Genomic DNA, 23,135 nt, shown 5'->3' with positions numbered 1-23,135 from the left:
TTTAGATTCAGCAGTCAGTGATGATTGGTCGACGGAGGAGCTGTTATCGCGTGATTGGCAGTGTTGGCAGTTAGAGTGATGAAAAGAATGAGAATGGAGAAAGAGTCCCGACTGATTGAAAGAGTTGTGAGAAGGAAAATCAGAAGCTTTCCTGATTGATCTTTCGCTTAGATTCATTTAAGGTGTCAAATCAGTTAAAGTTAGTAAACAACACTGTCTAAGAGAAGAGAAAAATAGATCCAAACTTCCTTTTAACAGGTAGAAACCTTGAATTGACATTGTGTCATGAGTCTAGTCAGTGTAGCCGATTCTATTATGACTCAGTATATGTGCTCTTCCTCCTCTTGTTCAATAAAGCCGTTAATTCCTGTTTGCTAATTAATCATATGGTTTTCACAACGATTACTTTATAAAAACCCACAACATTTGATTTATTTGGCCTTTGGTTTGACCGTGAGCATGAGCTTCATCCTTGAATTATTTTTCGAAATATGTGGTATTGAATATAAAACTCCACTCATTCATCACTGAAATGATCAACGTCTCTTGACATTCTTAAACTATTCTCAAAGTCTTTATGAGAATAAGAGGAATGACGTTGAGATGTTCCACCTCTAGCAATTATGAATAACGAAACAACAGATAAAAGTGTAAATGCTCAAGGACATGAATTCAAATCAATTAGCATCGGAATAGTAAAAATGTTCTACTTGTTGTGTCATTGCTCTAAACGCTCCAGTTTTTCATTCTTCTTCCCAGAGATAAAACCTTTTATTATGTAGGAATCTAAGAATCTGCTCCAAAATGCAAGATTAATGTTATTTGACGTCTTTTTAGAGCTCTGGAAATGGAAAAGACACAAAAGAGACCAAAGTATAAACAGGCCTAAACAGGCTGTTTAGGACTGGAACACATTTGTTTGTGTGATGTGACATTGTTCACAGCAACCTAAAAGCTGCACTTGTTAATGTAGGTCAATAAAGAAACTATATTTATCGCAGTATATAAAAAGACCCCTCACGAAAAATCGTATGAATGTAGTGCTATTCTGTGTACCACAATAATCTTACAATTGAAACCAGCCCACTGCACACATGTTATTGTTCCTCGTGATCGTATTCCTTTTCTAGCTTTTTCACTGGTGAAAGTACATGAAAAAAAACGGAAATAGAAGAACAGTTTAGTTGAGGATACCACGAACGATTGGAAGGTTTAGACAGTCAAATGTTGATTAATGCAATCTGAAAAAGTAGCACTGGAGTAGAAGACCAGCTCTGAGTTTGGGAGAGACTGCTTTTAGCTGCTGATAAGTTTTGTTTTCTCAAGAATTTCCAGGAAATTAACTGTAATCCACCCTTCCCTCCCTCCCTCCACTCTTCTCTCTCTTCCACGTTGTGTTAACTAGATCTTTTGGGTTATAGAAGTAACAAATATTGTGCAACCAGTAAGCATGTTTCTTTCAATAGGATTTCAGGAGTAAAGAAATGTTGATCTAAACTGTGAGCAGCAGAAACATTCTCATACAGTCATGTCTCAGTCCAACTAATGACAGAGCGTCGAGTGAACATGTCTGTGTGTGTTCTCAGCTCCAGGGAAACATCCAAAGTCCACAAAGAAGCTAAAAAGGTTTTCACTCTCTCTGACTGTTAAATAAAAGTCCATGCTTTAATGTTATTGTGAACATAATTATACACATATTTTTCATTAAAGGATTTTGTTTTTTAAACAAAATGTTCATTACTTTTATTATCTGTTTGTGTTTTGTCTGCTATTAAATAGATTTAGATTATTTGGGTGACAGCAGATTACATCACTCAAGCTGGCAAGCAGTCCCCGGATAATTTCATTGGATTTTTTTCTTCTTCTGTAAATAAAGGTTTATATTTACTATGCAATGTCACCTGACGGAGAACTGATCAAATGGAGTTTCAACTGTCATTTTTAAGTGAACATTATCTGTATGATAAAATTGCTGGATTTACCCAGCTTCATTACAATTGCTACCTGAATTTATTCTGAGGTAAAATCCACAAATAAATTTAAAAAAAAGTTAAATCTTCTAATATGGCACCTTAGTGGTTAATCCAACATCTGCATCCAGCTAGAGGTCACATGATCAAGGGGAAGTGGGAGAAACACTCTGGTATTCGCAAAGCAGACTCGGACATTAAACATGGCTAGACTGTTCCTGCTGCTGTTTGGATTGTCAACATGGATCGCAGGTAAACATGTTATCACTGTATCATGTTGTTAGTGGTACATTTTTCAGCAAGTTAACATTATTTTGTAATTTTATTGGAAACTAAAATCTGAAACTCTTCCTGGAAAGTGTGGACAGTTTTTGGGGAAATGAAACTTAACCCTTATGAAGCCCTCCCTATTTCCACACAGTTTTTGTTACCCCTTCAGTGAAAACTGAGTCAAACTTGACCATTTTTCCCCCCATTTCTCCTTTTGTACTGGTTTTTAACACAATAAAAGACATTTGACACTTTTGTTTGCTTTTGACTGAAAAGTACTATTTATTCTACAATCTAAACAAATGTTTTTTTGTTTGGGACATGGGTCATTGTTACAATGGAAGTTGAATATTTGAGTGATTTGTTTTTATTCTGTTTACAAAAAAAAATGTAGCTTCTTATTTTTTGAAGGCTGCAGTAGTTCTTATCAGCAGCCAACATAGAAACCATACAAATGAATGATGAAATATTCACAATGCTCCTAACAAATCAACGCATCACCATCAAAGTGTAATTTTCGGTTCCTTTTTGCTTTTGTCAATATCTTTGAATCCATTAGAGATATTTTGCTAACAGACAGGCGTATCAACTAAACCTACTTAGTAGTGATGGGTTGATGAGGCCTCTTGAGCCAGTCGAGGCTGTATCATGATACAGTTTGAGGCCATTGGATCATTGGATGGCAGTTTCAGAGAAAATTATGTCAGGTTTAATTTAATTAGTAGGTAAGAGACAAAGATTATAAAGCATAGAGTTCCATCTAGTGGCCATTCAGAATTACACTACTACCTCAACCCATTATTACTCCTTTTCTTCTTTGCATCGAGATTGGAGATGGTTTGTTGAAGGTAAATTCAAGAATTGTGTGCTTTAATAAGTCATGTGAAATTTGCTTCTTGGCTGAGGTATCTGATGTTTTAGTGTCTTTTTTATCAGCTTCTAAGTTAAAAAACAAACTTGATTACTGTCGACTACCTTTTATTCCAAAGACCAGGAAATGTACTAACAAGAGTGGCGCTTGGTGTTGCTCTTCGGTCTAACTATTCTGTTTATCGTCTTCCATAGGCGTTCTGTGTAAGGTGACCATCGACGGGGATTATGAAGTGCTTGAGGGGGAATCTCTCACCATCCCTTGTCACTATGAGCCCCAGTTTGCCAACTATGTAAAATACTGGTGTCAAGGCGAGACAAAGTCATTCTGTAGCCCCTTGGCCCGCACAGATGACCCGGTGGCGTCCAATTCTTCTCAGAGGAAAGTGAGCATCAGGGACATTCTAGTGCAGCATTTGTTCGTTGTCACCATGAGAGACCTAAAGACGTCGGACTCAGGGTGGTACATGTGTGGGGTTGAAATTGGAAGTGTGTGGCATGCTGATGTTTCCGCCTTCTCTTACATCAAGGTCATCCATGGTGAGTAAATCTGTTTGTTGTTAAGCCTCACATACCTTTAAAAATCATTAACCCGGGCAAGTGTATATCTATGAATCTTAGCAGGCGCAATGGTTAGAGTTAATACAACAGGAAATACAGAGGCGTTTTTATTTTGATTTACTTCTGACAGGTTGGTTGGTCGTGAACAAACAAGTGACTGGACATCAGGGCAGCAGTGTGCAGGTGGAATGCTTCTACAGTCAGAGGTTCAGGTATGCATCAGGCCTGCTGTTTCTTCTTTTTCTCATGATTGGAAAATAAAGTTGACACTATCAGCAGAAACACAGTTTGACCTCCAGATAGTTTTTAACTTAAGAATTTATTTCTGTTTGAAGTTTGTCCACACTGATACGTACAAACATTTTTGGTAATAAGGACATGATTAAATATCTCTCTGTAATGGCTACTGACCACAAAATATAAAGATTATATATCTAATGAAATGCATTTTCTAATGCGTAACTAATAAGAGGAATTGGTTGTATAAGTGCATCATACAATAATTCTTTAGATCACCGGTGTCATTCTAACCTACCCGCACTCTTCTCCTAACCTCTTTTGATCTCTGTACATTACTCTGGAGCTCATCTGTACGAGCCGGAGAGGAGAAGAATAGTAGTCTGGGTGATGGGTGGAATGGGCAGCAAAGACTGGCAGGTGATTTGTGGCAATAGATTAGCAGCAAATGTGAAAGTGAAACTTAATGGGACATGATGTATGGTGTAGAGACAGTTACTCTGACAAAAAGGAAGCAGAGTTAGAACACACTGATGAAGATGCTCAGGTTTTGATAGTGAGTAACGGCTCAAATAACTAATTTTATGTACTGTACATAGATTATTTATAAATTCAAATACAAATACATTTTATGATCTATTTATTTCATTCTGTTGCCTTTGGTCTTGTTGGTTTTGTTTGAAATAAAAAATACATGTTTCTTTTTTATTTAATTTGCATTTTAACAATGTAACAAAACATTTAACACAGCACCTATGTAAGTAAGTAAATTAAATATTAAATGACACATGTATTTTCATGATGTATTTATTCATTTCATCTTTTCACTTCATGAAAAATGAACATGTACTGTAAAAAGAGGGAAATACATCTAATCTCTTTTTTGACCTTCAGGGAGAGTAAGAAAAAATGGTGCCGCTCTGGAAACTGGAGCTCCTGCCGGGAGATTGACCCAAGAGGAAGATACGAGGACGAATCTCTCACCATTGTGGACAATGGCAACAAGTCTCTCCTTGTCACCTTAAAGAACATACATATGAGGGATGCCGGCTGGTACATGTGTGGAGCTGTAAATTATCTCAAATCTGTAGAGGTGACTGTCAGACCTCCACCTGGTACGTAACCCAAGACATGATCTGTTTTTTAGCCCATCTTGGTTTTCTTAAAACTTACAACAGGTTAACAATCCAATATCTAAACCGACACACCAAGTTTTAAAGAAAATCATAAGCGCTTACCATTTTCAAATTTATATTGTCGTTCACAAAAGATATCTTCAAAAACATTTATTTTCTCTTTTTTGTCTCCGCAGTGGCAGCACCAATGATTTCTGAAAACATGGTGAGCCTCTCCGAAGAAAGCCTCACTCCTTCCACACCTGTCACCACGGAGTTGTGCAGCAGTCGCTTGTGAGTTACTCTGATGGTCAACATTGTCTCTGATGTGTCATTAGAGCTTTGACTGCTTATATTCCAAATATTTGAATTCTCTTCTTTACCTATTCAGCCAACAAAAAAGAAAAGAAAATAGAGAGGAACTAATGCTCACCCATACTTGCATATCTTAATAAAGAGAGATAGAAAAACACATAAACAACATAAATCCTTGCAAAAAGAAACACTATTCATGATTACCAAATTTTTAAAACATGTTAAACAACATTAACTACATGCCCAAACATTTTGTTTTTGGGTCATGTTATGAAATGGGTGTCTTTGTTGTTGAGTCCATTTGTCTCAGAAATATTAAATCATTTTTGCCTATTTATCTTTTTATATAAAGGTACCAAACTGTAATGCTTGCATTATCTGGCAAATTTTTACATCAGTATATTTTTGTGATTTTTATCTATTGATAAAGTGTATAATTTGACATACAATCTGGTAAAGCCTACATGTTCTGGTTATTACAAAGACAATATGTTTAAATAACAGCAGTGTAGGAAACTAAATTCTCAACCTAATCACTTTTGCTTTTCACATGGACTTTGCAAAGAAATTAAATTCTAAATGTTGACCAGACTAATAATATAAACCTACTTCATATGTTGGTCCACCAGTGTTGAATGAACGCAGGCAAGGAATTGCTTTTCTTAATTGTTTAATAATTTGTTGTTGTTATGAATGATGCGCTCAGCATTTATGTCGTTTTTATTTATTCTCTTTTAAATGTTTGTGTTGTAGTCTGCCTGTAGAATCGGTGATGTTGGTGCTGCTCCTGATTGGCATGGCAATATCTGCCATATTTGCCATGAAGATGTGGAAACTGCACAGTAAGTTTTTGAAATGAATATTTTCAAATTGATGCTCTCTGATTACCTTGCAAATGTCAAACAAGACCCCACCTCTGCCTTCAGAGAACAATGTTAGAAACAAGGATGTCGGGGCTGAACTAATGACTAAGGTAATTCCTCCTGGTCGTTGCCATATTTGTCAACGTGACTGAGTTATTAGACCGTCAATGATATATATATATTTCTTACCCCACAGGAGTACTCAGATGATGCCTGCAACCTGCACAATGCCACTGTGGTTTTTCTTAATACGGATTCTCCAAAGGCACACATGTACTGAAATGTTAACAAGCACAAGCACTTTAAATTTTAACGCGATCCTCTCCACAAAAAGGTAACACTTTAGAATGGGGAAGACATATTAATTATTATTATTACTTATTTATATCTGTATAAACAGGAAATCAACCACTTATTATTCATTATATAGAACTAACTCACACCTTGTTCATTGTGATTATGTATGGTAATGCTCTTAATATTTGCAGATTTTGGATTTTCCCCCAGTAGAAAATGACTGTTAAGTGTAAAACATATTTGAACTCATAACTGTCAAATCCTTTTGACTGAAGTATGAATATGCTGTCATTTTAGAATAGGAAACATATTCACAATTACAAATACTCATTTTTGATTAATTGGTAAGCTATTAATAAAAGTATATTTTACCTTTTTTCCTTTCTTTAAAAGTGACAGAATTATCATGTTATAAGTGTTATAAGTGTAGAACATAGTCACATTGAACAAGGTGTGAGTTAGTTCTTCATAATGGTTAATAAGTGGTTAATTTCCTGACCATACAGGTATAAATAATTAGCTTATTAATAGTTAATATGTGTTACCCATTCTAAAGTGTTTGTTTGCTGCTTTGAAATCATTATTGTCTTTGACTTTTTGTACTGCTGTAATATCTCATTAAAATAAAATGTTTAAGACATATTTAATCCTTTCATTATTATTGTATCTTGTAAATGTCCATAATCACACAATATTTAAGTAGAAAGCTTTGGGCAGGAGCAACATGCGGCCTTTCTGTGTGGAGTTTGTATCTTCTTCCCATGTGTAAGCTATAGATACTCTGGTTTCCTCCCAAAAAACATACACAGGTTGATTGTGAATTTGGGAAATTGTGCATAGGTAAGAGGGTGTGAATGGTTGTATGTCTTTGGGTGCCCTGTGACAGACTGGTGTGTTCAGGGTGTTCTCCGCCTTTCGCCCGAAGAAACTGGGATGACCAGCAACCCCCATAAAGGGGTAAGTGGCAGAAAATGATAAACACTATAACCAGTTAAGGTATGAAGCAAGAGGCAATGTTTTATGGGGCGTGAGCCAACTGGTACTTGTTGCTGTTGTTCTTCTACTTAGAGGAGCCAGGCGAGTCAAGTGCACTGCTGTGAGACGTTTATTTTTGTATTTTGCTACATCACACTGCCAAAATGGAAAAGGATTATAGTCTAAGCTTGTGTAGACCAACGCCGGAGCTAAATGTTTGCTTCGGACTACGTGATAACTAGCTCTTTTCAAACGGAGAAGTACACCCGAAAAAACTGTCTGTGTGGCTTTTCTTAGAAAAAACGCCTATTCTGCTTTCCCTGCCTTTTGTTCTAAACTTGTGACAATGCAGAATTTACCAAGACGCCTGAGCAAACATGAGGGATTGACCACTGTAGAGCAATCTTATATTTACTGTAAAGACATTGATTAAAGTATCAGAATTAAACACTTTTAAAAACAACCAAATATTTAACTAAGGGTCAAATGTGAAATCTGTGTTTTGTACACCACTCTACACCCTCATTTATGTTGTATGGAGGGTGCAGAGCGCTTTTTGTCTTACCTTCTGTGATATTTACTGTGTGTATGTGTGCGCATGATGTGAAGAAGTCTGATGAGCTATAAGATAACCAGAATCCATTTGAATAATCTACCTTTTTTGGTTTATACATTTGTAAATCTGACACAAAAGGAATCAGTGCCCCACCAATCATGAATCTCACTGCACGTCACTGATTTTATCCAAACTATCATCACAATGCAGATCATGGTGCTTCATTTCACTTTCTGTAATTAATGCATTTGATTTAAATCTGGAAACATACAATATTTGCTCTTCAAAGTGGACCGAAACCATATCACAGCAATACTATTGCCCTAAACTATGATCCTCAGGCCTGAGAAACCAATTTGAATGTAAAGACAATACATCTCCATCATATCAGAATCTTTAATTGCATAAAGCTGACTTGCTATCTGCCTGAGCTCACTGGCCGAAACCCTAGCCTAATGCATGTTCCCTCAGAAACACACCAAATAACCCCGTCATCATTTTAAATGGTTTATTTTTGTTGTTCATTGTTTGAATTTTAACTTACCAAACTTGGTGGGAGTTGGAGTGGTTCCAAAATGTTTGTTTCTTTTCTCATTTTTTCAGTTGTCAACAGTTTACATGTATATATGATTAACAGAGAAACATGAATAATAAAATCAAATCACAATAATCATACACACAATTCAAGACATGACGACTTGGGTGTAAGGACATTTTGTCCAAGAAGAGTACTTCCACTCTCATTTATTTCATTAATCTTTTGTTGTTGATGTTGCTTTTTTCAGTGTATTTTCTGTTGCTATACGCTGTGCTATTGTTTGTGTTTATGTTTTTGTCAAGTGGTTAGTTGTTTTCAAAACAGTCAGGTTTGTAAAATCCTAAAAGGGGATTGAAAGATGTACTTGGCAGACATGCAATACATTCTTCTTTACATTACATTTACATATAATTTTTTATTGGGTAAAATGCAAAGCTCTTTGAACAGATCTTTAACTTTAAAGAACTTTAACTTGGTCCACATTCAATGATGTTTTTTTAAATTGTGAGACAGTATGGTTATTGTGTGCATGACCATGTGTTGACTCCATTTTTGTCTGTTGTTTGATTGTTCGCCTCATATCTGGGTCCAGCTTGTATCCAGTCGTCACATCCACTGTACATATTAGCACTAACTAAATTCCAATGGTCACACATTTAGGAAAACATCTTACACAATATCCACACTTTGTGTGTATTTTTAACTTTGTATTGATTTGTTTTTAAGTGCTTTGTGACCCTGGTCTCCAAAACAACTAAACAAATGTCGTACCTCAGGATCAGAAGATCCAAATGCGGGAATAAAAATAGTATTTTTCAGAGTTAGAGTTCTTTTAATAGTCTTGTACTTCGAACCTCAGGGAGAACAAAAAGGCGAGGGGGAGCAGAGGAGGAGTTTAGCCAGCAGGCGATCTAAAATACAAAACCAATGTCAGGATCAAAAAGGAAATAACAAAAAGCGCTGGCAACGCCAGAAGTGTCAAAGAGAGTTTTAGAGATTGGGAAATCACTAAGACCGAACGGAAGCCAACTTTACCGAACGTGTGGAAACTATCAACTGGCAATGCGTTCACTGACTGTCGGAATCTTCAGCATCGCCCTTGATTGCCCGATCACCTGCAACTGGTAGTTCCTCCTCTGCACACAAAGCAAAAGAAAAGATCTCGGGGAAACAACAAAACACAAATACGACCAAAATACAAATTATTTACTTATTTACTTACTTTAAGAGTACTAAGTGTGTCTTTTTCTTCTTTGCACAAGCTTATCACAGGAATGAATGTGACATTTTTGTGTATGCCCAGCTTTCGGTTAAGGTTAGTGCTGATTAAGGTGTCAACTCCTGTACCATAGATATCATCTTGGGGTGGGCAAACTCGGTCCTCAAGGGCCGCAGTGGGTGCAGGTTTTTGTTCCAACCGATCCAGCATGCACCAATGAGGTTTCAGCTAAAACAAGCAACACCAGACTGACAATCAACTGATAACACTCCTAAGACACCTGATTGGTCAAAAGGTGTCCTCTTGATTGGTTGGAACAAAAACCTGCACCCTTGAGGACCGAGTTTGCTCACCCCTCGCTCAATGAATGGACTTGGATCAAGAATTTGTCATTTAATTTGACAGCATTTATGTTCCAAGCTCTGAGTATAACAATCTTCACAGCACTGTGCAAAATGTGTGATCGTGAAAATGTATGATCCTGTTATGATTACACTGCTTTCCATTTAAAGCATAATATAAAATATTTTTTTGAAAAACATCTCTGCGCTTGTGAAAGCTCACTATTAGTTGGCATCCAAAAACTGTGATTCATTGTCCTCAGTTTCCCTTTAAATGACACTAAACTTGCACATGAAGAAAACAAAGCATCTTAGAATAACTAATAGCGGTTTTAAATTAAAAACAATGTCTTGAAAAAACGTGGAGAAAAAGAAAAAGAGAAGCTAAGGATAGACTTCATAAATATAATAAATGCGGGAACTGAACAAGATCACTATCATGCTCACATAAGGCAGTGTACAAATAAAGCTTACTTACCTACTACCGTGTGAAACAAAAATGTTAAATGTATTTTACGACACTCAAGACCATCAGAATGTGACATAAAATAGCCATAATTTTGTTTTGTTTTATTTGAAAATGCATGTCCCTGCAATCCTGACATGACAGCCCCTACGACTAACACAACTGAGAACATAATTGAGAACCCTTGTGAATATTTTAGGGCACATTCAGGACTCAAGGATCCCGATTGCATTCTTTATTTCTGATTTATGTAAAAAAAAACAAAAAAATAATGATTGTGTTTCCATCATCTTTTCCCCACTTACGGTTGTTGACTATTTCCAATTCTTTCTAACACCTTTAGATCAATTCAACTTTAGTCTGTGCGCTATATTCTTGTTATGCGTAGGTGTCTGGGTTTTGGGGGTCTCCTCCAACAGCATTTCTGTGCTTTTTGTTACTTACCTCAGGGCAGGGTTGTTGATGCTGTTTGAAATTTGGTTTGCATCCCATCGCTGTGCTTCAATCTTATCTAATTTGACTGGTTGTTTTGTAAGAAGTAGTCGTCAACACTCAAGAACTATCTCCAAGCACTGATGTATCTTTTAACCCCTGGTTGATGTTTATTTCAGCCCAACTACAGGTTCACAACTGAAGTGAGTGACCTACTGATGCTGTAGTTGTCTCATGTCTCATGTCGAGTTAGTAATTGACTTTCTGTAGCATTTGGCTGGTGTCCCCAACTTACTGAAAAATGAGACTGTCAGAGAATGACGGCTTCAGAGGGGTCTGTTCCCTTCTGACAGCTGTCTCTCTAAGCTGGGGGGGGATTTGTTATCGTCAGTAGTGTACTAGTTTTACCGCTGTGTTACCGTGGACGTTACATTGTGCTGAGGTTATTTCAACTTTGAATATTGTTTACCCCTTGTGATAGTTTTTAATTTTAACTTCAAGTGAAATGAATGACACCCACTGATCTTCGTCTTCATCTTCCTCTCAAAATGAGGCACATAAAAGCATCCAAATACCTCTGTGATGCTTGTCTCTAATGTCCATTTTGTTTTGAAGCCTTGACATGAGGAATTGTTTTGGAAAAAACTTAAATACACAAAACCGCTTTAACCAGTTGAGTTGTTTCAATATGTATATCTTTATAATAATAAAGTGCCTTTCAATATCCAATTTTAGAATGTTTTAACATGTCAGTCAGTCTGTTGGTCACCAACATTTACATATAAATAAGATTTCAAGTTTTTCTCCTCTAGAGAAACACATTTATGAACAAATAACGTTTTTTCTAATGGCAGCATTGTTTTTCTTGATTATATCCTGCCACTGATTGTTGAAACTTTTGCACATCACAGAGTATGTCTGTTTAAAATAGCTCACTGTTGCTTTATAGCTGAAAAATGATAATCGTTGCATACCATTGTTTGTGATAAGACCTACTCAAACAAAATAAACATATTCCTCAAAGCACCCTTCTACACAGGCTGTTGAACATTTAAAAGACTCTCAAGTGGGAAAAAAGCACTTCACACTTTCAATTTATTTGGTATGGCTAATAAAGAGCAGATGACATTCCCAAAATATAAATGCAACAATTTTATTTTGAATGACACATGGGATAAAATACAAAACAATAGAATAAAATAATAATTGATTCATTTATTCATTCATTCTCTACCGCCTTATCCATTGTGGGGGTCGCAGGGAGACTGGAGCCTATCCCACTTTCATTGGGCGAGAGGCAGGGGACAATATGTAAAATCTAAATACTAATTCCAATCAGGAATGTTTATTTTGAAATATAAATGGCACTCTGTGGTTGTCACATATTTCAAAGCTGACCATTAAAGATATATTAAAGACAAATAATTTCCACTTTTTTTCATTGGTTTGATTGCAATGCGATTCTAACTGATCTCGTCTGATCTCGTCTTCTTTCATTTGCCCAAGATCAGGAGGCCAGGCCAGCATCGTCCTCTTCCAGGAGGATACGTTCAGCACCTCCATATATGACTCCATACACTCTTGACCCAAGTTAGTTGAATTGGCTGGAAAGTAATTTGCGCATTTGCTGCCCAATATGGCAGACAATTTCTACCTTGTCTGAATTATGCACAGTGCCTACTTCAACACCATCTAGCTCCTTTAGTTGCATTAGAGAAGGTAGCTTTTCCATGGCCACCATATAAGGCAATTTGAAAGTGTTTTAATGTTTATTTTGACTATTTTGTTTCGATGAATTTCTTAATTTCTGCTATTTCAATTACTTTTTTGCGCGCTAAGCTGTCACAATGTATATATATTTTTAAAGAGGTGAGTTAGCCTGTTGTAAATCCAAGATAAAAGATTTCCTTGTCGTTCAACATTTTCGACATTAGACTCACAATATGAGATCCGAAAGATGCAAAGCTATCTGGGTCAAATGAGTCTGTCCTATTGGTTGATGCAACCACCAACAGTTGCTTGGAAGGGAAGACAGGGACCAAAGGGGTATCCAGACATTTACAGTCGCTGCCCTGTTTTAAAGGTTTATAGCCAGAGCGCTGTCCGGGTTGGGGATGAGATCCTACCCCAAGTCTTGTTCAGAAGTGAGGGAAGAATGGACCGTAAGGTTGAAGTTATTAATTAGCAAGGTTCTCCTCCTCTCTGAAATTTTCGGAAATAAGAGCTTATTGGAGCTAAATCCATTATGACATAATAATGGTCTTCACTCCTCCTCCAGCCAGTAATCTGTAACCTGAAATCACACCGAGCTTTGTTAATAAAACGAGTCCCTTGGAGATGGAGAATTCCGGGATTGGTGACGCTGCTTCACAAACACCGATGCTGGACCAATCAGAGCAGTCCACTCAAGTACACTCAGTTTGTGTTTTATTTCGGTTTATATTTAAACTTTTCATTAATACAGTTTTTCTCTAAATATGTTGCCCTATATTCACAACTTTTGTTGTGTCTCTATGTTATCAAATAAGTACTTGTAATCTTGAAGTCTAGTATATAGAATATAGTATAGCAGCAACATAAATATTATATTTGTGAATGTCCAGTGTAGAAAAACAGTTTGAGAGTTTTCAAAGAGGAGGATTTTTTTCTTAATACCAAGCTTTTCCGGAATCTGTCATACTGCTAAAGACAGCAAAAAAACATATAGCGTTTCATTTCTTGGTGTGTATCGCCCTAAATATACCCAGCTTTGGCTTAGAGAGGATTCTGAGTGAATCTGTTCACTGTGTTGAAATCGATCTCTCCAGACAGTGGCAAACTGATGGGTGATGTTTTTCAGAAATAAGTGGATACAGCTGCTCTTCTTTTTTGTTATTATGACGACTTGTCACTGCTTCTTTCTAGAGACTCTTTGGCTTTAGTTCATCAAAATGATCTAGATCTATCTAATTGAGTGACAATTAATTTTGCTGACCATGGACACTGTTCCTTTTGAAGGAGGGCCACATTCAGTATCTAACTGCACTGCACGTCTAGCACTCAATCTCAATGTCTCTTTCATCTATTTATTCCTTTTTTCTCTCTTTTGCTCTGAGTTCTTTCTTCAGGTATTATGTACCACCGTGTGAGAGAAATGCCACCTAGAGGCTAATCATGCTCTCTCATCACAACCCTTACATCTCCTGTATCTGATATATGATGTATTTTCCAGCTGGACGAGTAGGCGATGTAACAAGGTCTAACTTTCAGTGAGCACTTGTTCTTAGACCCTTTCTCCAATGCTTTTAATGATTTTGTTGATGTGCTTATTAAAATGGTGCATGTCTGTGTCATTGTGTTCTCCCAGTGAGTCGTTGAACTGTGTTTATTGTCTGTATTCCATTCAGTGAGAGAAAACCTCGAAAAAAGTTGAGGTTTGTATAAGTGAGGCATATGCTACAAAAAGTTGCTCATCCGATACTGCCACAGGTGAGGAGGATGTAACAACAAGCCATCATCACATGGTGTTGGGGTCACAATTACCTTTCTTCGAAAACTGTTATTGTGAAACAACATTCTGAAGACAAGTCTGTTCGGGCAGGATAAAGGCATAGATGTTGCCAGGGGTGATGATTATACATTTTGATCATTTTAAGCTGGGGGAGCGTGGAAAGTGGGGTGTTTTATTTATTGTTGAAGCAGAGAGATTTAACAATTAATTTACTTTGAATGCTGAACTAGCCTTGGAAAAAATGTTGTTTTTTTTTAAGTTTGGTGACTACGCTTTTATAAGCCACCATAATAATTCCTTTCCGCTACTCAATAAATGGACAACCTAGCATACAGTTTCCGTTTTTAACAAGAGATTTAGGATAGAGTCATGCACATTTGTTCAAATCAGAGGTGACTGAAGTTTAAATCCTTTAAATAATAATGTGAAGTGGTTACTAACCTAATTGGTTTAACAGTTTGGATGTTAAGATACACAAAACAAGGAACAGAAAAAAAAAATGAACTTAATTTACTCACTTACCAGGAAATCAAGTAAATACAAGTCAACCAATCAAAAGCGCAATGTGAGGCCAACATTACTAAAGGACATGCCAAGACGATCCGGCACAAAAGAATGGAACGGTCTCTGACTGACTCTTGAGTCAGATTTACATTTGTAAGAACTGAACATTCTATTTCACTATTAACTCAACATCATGCAACTGGTAATGCTTAATTTTCAATCAGCGAACACATAATCAAACATATTCTACGAAGAATGCATCTTGTGTCTAAGAAATCCCCATTTACTCTGAACAAATTATATAGAGAGGTTTGGGTTTCGTTTTTTTCCGCGTATCCGTGTCCTTGTCCTTCTTCCCTCACTCATGAAGAACCCAAGGTACCTAAACTCCACCACTTGGGGCAGGATCTCATCCCTAACCCGGAGATGGCTCCCTACTTTGTTCCGACTCAGAACTATGTAGAGATATGTACAGATTTGAAGGTGCTGATTTTCATCCTTTCCGTTTCACACTCAATTTTCCAGCGAGAGCTGGAGGTCACTGTCTGATTAGGTCAACATGATCATGTCCGCTGCTAAAACCACTGAATTCTAATTCCACCAAACCAGACCAACTCAATGTTTTTAAAAAGTTGTTCTTTAATCGATTCTATTAAAATTTGTCAATCAAAATTAAAAAGAAAAATACATATTTAATGCCAAAGCAGGAACATCTCTCACACATACATTAAAGACATTTCACAGAGTAAAGAGAGTCTTTTCTTTATAACGAAACACCTTCTCTGCACCAATGCTCCTCCCCAGATGCAACACTAATAGACTCAGGGACTCATTCATTCCTCATGCTATTAGATTGTATAATTATGTGATTGGGGCAGGAGTGGAGTGAAAAGATGATATTCTATGTTAATCTTTGTATCCTTTTCTTTGATCTATGTTCTCTATACCAAGCTTTTTGTAATTTTTCTTTTTTTTTTTGTTGTTGCAAATTGTTCAATTTATCGTCTGTGTTGCTGTATGCTGGAAAACAATTTCCCGAAAGAGATCTCCAGAGGGATTAATAAAGTCAATCCACCCGTCCATCCGTCCATCTATGATCTGTGGTTGCATAAAAAAAGCTCTTGCTATACCGGTCAATCTATGTCTCTATCTTCACCTATGTTCATAAACTGTGTGGGGTGAAAGAAAAATGGCTGGGCTCTTCTTATCGATAATGTGAGAAGACTGGCCATCCTGGGGAGGCTCGAAGAAGAGGCGCATATTTTCCCCTGAGAAGAGCTAGACGAGAGAGGGAAGACTACTAAAGCTGCTGGCACTGCAACCGGATAAGTAAAAGAGGAAGAAGAAAACAAGATGAAGAAAATGTAATTAAATCCTCAACATGGTGTTATCCTGTTGAGTGACGTTATTTTATGATCTCATGAAACCACAGAGGACTTATGAAACAACAACACATTTCACAAGAAGAGAAAACAATAGGGTTGATATGCAACCTTAATCCTGCTTGTCGAGCTGCTGTGATTCAGTTATTGGAAATATAGATTTGGTGGTACCATCGCCTATAGATGCATTATATGTGATTATATATAAGCACCTCGTGAAGAGCTATTGAAGAAAAACAAGCCGCACAAAAACAAATCAATACCCATCCTTCAGGCTTTCAAATTGAAAGCCTGCTCAGAGAACATGAAAGGTTATAAAGATGAACATGCTGATTATAAGCATTATATAAGGGTTATAAGCAAGAATTGTTTCTGCCAACATTCAACAAATATTTTTTAACTACAAAATTACAATATGTATCATTCTATGTTGTTTTATTATAATTATTGTTATCGTCATTAGCAATTATTGGTAGTTTTGTTTTGTCAAGAATAAGTAAGTTGAGCAAACACATTAACTTTTGTATAAACCATACATTTACAAACCTATACTTTTCTGCTGATTTTTGGCTAAAACATTTACAGCTGTTGTTAATTTTTAACAATTATACACTTGAAACGTTTTTTTCAATATATATTGTTGAATTATAGAATTCTAACCATTCATTGGTCAAGCAATTCTAACTGCTGACAATTAATTGTAACCTGAAATCAAACAGTTTTCATCTGTGTTCAAACAATTCTCCCCGCATTGAAACATTTTTCAGCAGATGAAGACAGAAGACATATTTATTTATACTGGACGGTAACAGAGAGAATAACAGTTCTTGTTATTTCTTAACTCTTCCATAATTTTCTATTTCACTGAAATAAACATTAACATCTTACTCAATTCAGATTAATGCATTATATTATTGTTAATGTTACATAATGCTGTCTTTATTAAAGCCAGATGATCAATTATGTGATCATTATATTTGTCACATAAATATTATGATTTATCAATCATTATATGTATAGTTTGCATATAATATGTCTCATGTGAATTTGGAACTTTCCAATTGCATTATCTTTTAAGTAATATATACTTCTCTGAAGGATACTGACAGCTTGTGTGTAAAAAAAATGTTCCACATTTTAAATCTTTTTATTGAAACATTCATCTCCCTTATAGCAGTGCAAACAAATGATTAATGGAAATTCCCTTCTTCTTCATCATCTTCATATGTTTTATATTTAAAATGGCATTGTTGTAATTTATCATGAGTATCAGAGTTTTGAGTCCATCGATGTGCTGCCTAGCTTTGTTTGCTCTTCTAATCAAGCCTTTCAATTCAATTCAATTCAATTCAATTTTATTTAAAGTGTCTTATCATAACAAAGTTATCTCAAGACACTATACAGTTGAAATAAGACTATAGTTGATTAAGGAAAAATAGATCCCAGCAATTCAACAAAGAGCAAGAAGCGAAACACTGTACAGTGAGCTGTACAGTGAGCTATGGCGAGGAAAAACTTCCTTTTAGAAGGCAGAAACCTCGAGCGGAACCTGACTTGTGTTCCTGCTGCTAGGTCACTCTTTCCCTTCGCCATGTTTTCAAACTAATAAGCCCCAATCTTCTCTGTTGATTTGGGGGAGCCACAAAACTGGTTTAAGTCCTGGGGGGTTCTGTCAAACCAGCTGTGTTTGTATAAAATTCTGCTCCTATAATCCAGTCTATGGTTCTGGGTCGGGAAAAGGGTGGATTTAACGGATGGATCAGTACAGCGTCTTCAATTATTTTATTAGTCCTTCATAGTTAGGAAACAGATGAGCCAGAAGGGAAAGACCTTGAATAACGCTTGATCTATTTTCCAACTCTCACCTATGTACTCAAACTCTGAGTAGTACTAAAAGTAGAGAACCTGAAAGGGGTGGCTTAGGCAATGAATTCCTCCTGAAGTCCTCATAAGTGAGGTATACCAATCATGTACAACTGGGAAGAGGTCCCTTGGTGACGATCAGGAAGTTTAAATGTGAAAGTTAAAAAAGAAAGATACAAGTAAAACCAGCCTTTTTTAAACGGATTACCAAATGTGTTGGTTTCATGATCAGTAGCATTTCCTATTATACAGAAAAGGGGTTGGCATTATGACATATTGTATTAATTTGCACACAAAGTGCTGCTGTTTTTCACATCATCCCTCGGAAACAGATACAGTTTTGCAAAACAGCTTTTCTCAGCATCGCTGCATAATAACCTATTCAGATTCAGTGGAGAACGTCAAAAACGTTTATCTTTGAGTGGCATTCTTTTTCTTGTTTGTTTTTCATCCTGCAAGTGTATTCTAGAGTTTTATCTCCCTTACAGGGAAAAAGCAATTGGCTTCACAGTAAAACCCTGACATATGGTTTATGTTTGTGCCGATGGTCAGCAGCAGCGGCGGTGCTTTCAGGGGAGGGCCGCTTCACCGTTGACAGTCTCCACTTAGCAGTTATCACCGGCACCGCTGCCAAGGTCTGCAATCCTCAACACACATCCACACTTTTCACTTTGACATCCGCCAGCTGAGGTATGAAGGGAAGGAAAATAAAAGAGTTAAATGTGGAGGTGAGGGATGAAGGACGCTTGACAACACTCCAGCATCATTTTAAGTCATGTCTAATTGATGACCACATGCCAGATTTATTTTCTCGTATATTAAAGGAAAGGCGTTCTTTGACTCTGTAGCTAAACCATCAGCCAGTGCATACCTTTAAACTTAAAACAGGTTCCGTTGATGGGATCCCCAACATTTTTGAACTGCAGACTGAATGGTGTTGACTTCAGTTTCATAGACTGAAACATACGTTTCTCCATATCGCAGTATTGGCATCAATCTTTTTTTTGGTCCCATTCATTATTTCTCAGCTTATCTTTCAAGTTAATATGACCAAAGCAACTTCTTGATTTATTCATAGTCATTTCGGGGGAAATCTGGTCTTTTTTAAAAGAAAAACACCTTTCAGACAATAATAATCTTCAGAAATCAAATAAATTATTGTATATTCCAGTACGGCCCGATAACAGAAAAGAACAGATGCCCGGTCCTGACTCTGTGACCACGATTCTATTGGCACAGTTAGTTCGTAACTCTTAGATTAGATTAGAATAGATACACATTATTGATTCTTGTGATTGGTAGCAGTTTCTTTTAAACCAGAAATAAATTAAAATATGTTCAGAATTATAAAAGATGTGTGAAATTACAAAAACCTGTTTCAGGTCATTGCAGATCTAAATCTTTCAAGATGTTTAATCCCTACACTGTTACATGTTAACATTTACTATATTAAAACTTACTGTTTCTTTGGGGGCATGGCAAATAGTAGATGGCATGACTTAGTTGCAGTAGAAGGTTCTCACACAATTTGATAGGATTTATTTACTGTTTTTGGTACAGATCCAGAAAAACCTCCAGTCCAAATATATTCCAGTCTTGATTTTGACTTCATCACTGTTGCTGATAGACGGATAGGACAAATTCTTATATTTTTTAACGAGTGTTATTCATTTCATGGAACGTCTGAGATTAAAAAAGGTTAAACAATTCTTTATTTCTTGGACCACTTTTTTCTAATATATAAGATATATTTAAACGTGAATGATTATGTTTGTGTATTAAGAAGTAATAGAATTTTGAAAATAAATCATCCAAAAACATCAAATAAACTTAAGTACATTACAGGTTGTGCAAGAATAAATTATTAATATGTATTTCAATTATTAATACATTAAGTTTCTGAATGACGAGGTTGTTAGTATCCTCCTCTCTGTGCTGATGCATGACAACAACAAAGCTTTCTGCATTCAGTCAAATATAAATAACCATCTTTTGGAATTAATACACTTGTAAAACAAAAAATATAAGTCACAGTTTAAGAAATTCAAGCTTGTCTGTTGACTGCATCCATCATTTAGTAGTAGCAGTTTTTTATATATTGAAAAAAAGCAAAAGGATGATTCTGGATTTTTATTTTGCAGTTTTGTTTGTGTTTCTTTAAATGGTCCTGTGTGTTAGATACCAACCATTTGTAACAGGACTGGAAAGATTGTGGCATTGTTGATTTTTGCAATACTTGTTGCACTTAGCCTTTAAACTTGGTTCTTTTGAGAGCATTATTTGTAAACTTCATCTAAACATACCTTAAAAAAATGTTATACTACAAATGTATTCTTTTTGGCATAACATAAGATTTCCGAACAGGAAAAATATGCAATATAACCTTTTGAGATATGCATGCTATAATTGGCTCAGATGGTGGAATACCAAAACATCTCTTGATTTTATTTTTCCAAAACATAGGGGGATAGTTTGATTGATCTGTTTCGCCTGATTGATAAAATAATTTCTTTTAAAATCCCTTGTTTGATCTCGATTGAGCGTGAATGTCAAATCCTGTCATACATACATTTCTCACTGCAAGAAGAACACCAGGAAAAGATGGACCCTGTCAACCCATCAATCTGTGGGGAGCCAAGGGTATCCGAGCATCAGTAGAATATCTTGAAGAAGGTCAACGTGGTTTCTATTTATAATGACAGCAGGAGAATGACGGTTTTAGTTTAATGGAAGAACTTTGATACAGGAAGCTCAACCATGCTGACAAATGTTTGCCAGTATGGTTGTATTGTAAGTATTGTATCGTATATAGGCAGCTGGTCTCCTTTCACTGCTGAGCTGTGGTGCAAAAGGCGAGGTAGTAATCCACTACAGTTTTATCACATAATAATTGAACCAGACGGTTAACAACCTTTAAAACCTGTCGAAAAAACATCCTAGTTTTCAGAGGTAAAGGAAGAACAGTCTGTTTCAATGCAAATGTTGAATGCCAGACAAAGGTATGACTAAGAATTCACTTTTATGCCCTGGATAAGGAGTGGAAAAGACATCAGTAGCTGAAATGTAACTTCACCAACGAGACAAAGCTGCACACACACACTTTTGTCTGATATCAAAGGCAGAACACGGGAGAGTGTTCCCTACGTTTATTTAACCAGCAGTTAAACACATCGGTAACTCTATGGAGAAAGAGAAAGGAGGAATTTTGTAGAATACAAGCTGTACCAGAGTTGAGAAAATCAAATACGGAAAAACATGAATGGAAATAAAAATGAAAATGCAAAAATGTACCTTTATTTACCTTTAGTTTATGACTCTCTCAGAATTTAATATAATTCTTTGTATATGGAAAAAGATGTAGACTTGTTTTAGGAAACAGCCAACCACAGAGACCACACTGGTAAAAGTTAGCAATAACTTGCTAATGGCCTGTGGTCAGGGTTGTGTTTCAGTGTTCTCGCTTTTTAGGACCTCCGTGCACCACTTTCCATCACTTTGTACATGTCAACCATCTCTCATCGATGCACATTCCAGTAAGCTATGGTGTCCCACAATGTTGTGTAACCTCACCTGCTTATCTGGGGAAGTAAAAAAAAGACCTATCAGTACTGTAATTGTCTATATGTATGTGTTGTTCTGCTGTGATAAGCATCAGATCAGTATTGCTAACCACCCTTATTTTGCTGTGGATGAGGTACTTTAGACCATATGATACAGGGGTCCATTTTTTCCTTTGATCCATAATGGGGGGCTGGGATTAAGAAGTTTGATTAAGGGGAAATTATGAGGGGAGAAAGGACTCATGGGTACGCAGGTAAGAGTAGGGGTGGCTGTCAGATGATCTCGTTGAGACCAAGGATTTGTATTTCTACATTATTTTTCAAACCAAATAAGTATTAAGAATGCATATAGAAATATCATTATGTTAATAAATAAAAGTTAGCACTGTTCGCCACAGTCATATAATCTATAACTCTTAAAAGTAACAGATTATTCTTAAAACAATTCCAACCCTTAGTTGAAATGAGGGTGAGTAGACAATGAGTAGAGTTTGAATTTTGGGTGAACTAACTTTTCAAGTTTAAATAATATTTATTTTTAAAAAGCATCAATACAAAAAAAATAATTCTGCATTGGTTGAATCCATCTTCTTAATCGTCTTAGAGATGAAGCAACATTTATTCTTTTCCTAGTCGTGTCTTTCCAAGAATCAATAACTTCTTCCCTTTCTTGAGAGTGAGACATCCGCTGATGGAGGAAACTACTGACATCCGTCACAAATCTGCGCCCACATCTGATTGGTTCACCTACTTTGCTTCCTCACCTGTATGTAATCAGCAGTGCTTCTCAAATTAGAATCTAATCTCTGTTTTTTGTTATCATGTGAGTCCACCCTGAACATACACGAGTCCTTCGACAAAACATACCTGTGACCTGTTTTTTGGATCCTCTTTGTCATTTGCGCATCTTACACTCTTACAACTTAGTGTTTCACTGCCTCTTTATTCAGACTCCTTTACAAGATTTTTTCCGGTAAACATGACTTCCTTGCCCTTTTCTCTCATGCAATCTCAAACCGTCACTGCCACTGACACATGCTGAGGAAAGTTTAACATTCAGAAATCAAGGCTTTTGATAGTTTACAGGTTAAAAAATGTTTACAGTGAAACTATTAAAGTTACAGTATTTGAGCAACTGCTATAAATGCATCAACTCTGGGTCTTTTTTTGCGAGCCAGTGTAAGGAAGTGTAAGAATGATAAGAATTAACTGAAAGGAGATCATTTCATTGAACAACTCCACAAGCATCTCTATTGTCCAATGAGCTCTCCAGGTTCTAGCTAGACCTGGTTTACCAGTCAATCCCCTGAC

The 23,135-nt window shown here is 36.4% G+C and overlaps 1 protein-coding gene across 1 annotated transcript; it reads left to right on the top strand.

Moving 5' to 3' along the window:
* Positions 1 to 2,134: 2,134 nt before the first annotated feature.
* pigr (polymeric immunoglobulin receptor) lies at positions 2,135 to 7,145 on the top strand. Its single transcript, XM_087811521.1, has 8 exons — positions 2,135 to 2,222; positions 3,306 to 3,650; positions 3,802 to 3,883; positions 4,803 to 5,023; positions 5,221 to 5,317; positions 6,092 to 6,180; positions 6,265 to 6,311; positions 6,398 to 7,145. Exons 1-8 carry the CDS (start codon positions 2,174 to 2,176, stop codon positions 6,479 to 6,481), a joined length of 1,014 nt encoding a protein of 337 aa, XP_087667647.1. The 5' UTR covers positions 2,135 to 2,173; the 3' UTR covers positions 6,482 to 7,145.
* Positions 7,146 to 23,135: the final 15,990 nt, after the last annotated feature.

This window comes from Callionymus lyra, chromosome 16 (genome assembly GCF_982586985.1).
Source record: "Callionymus lyra chromosome 16, fCalLyr1.hap1.1, whole genome shotgun sequence".
In the NCBI taxonomy this organism is placed as follows: Eukaryota; Metazoa; Chordata; class Actinopteri; order Syngnathiformes; family Callionymidae; genus Callionymus; species Callionymus lyra.
The sequence above is the reverse complement of the archived record's forward strand: the minus strand, read 5'-3'. Positions and strand labels throughout refer to the sequence as shown.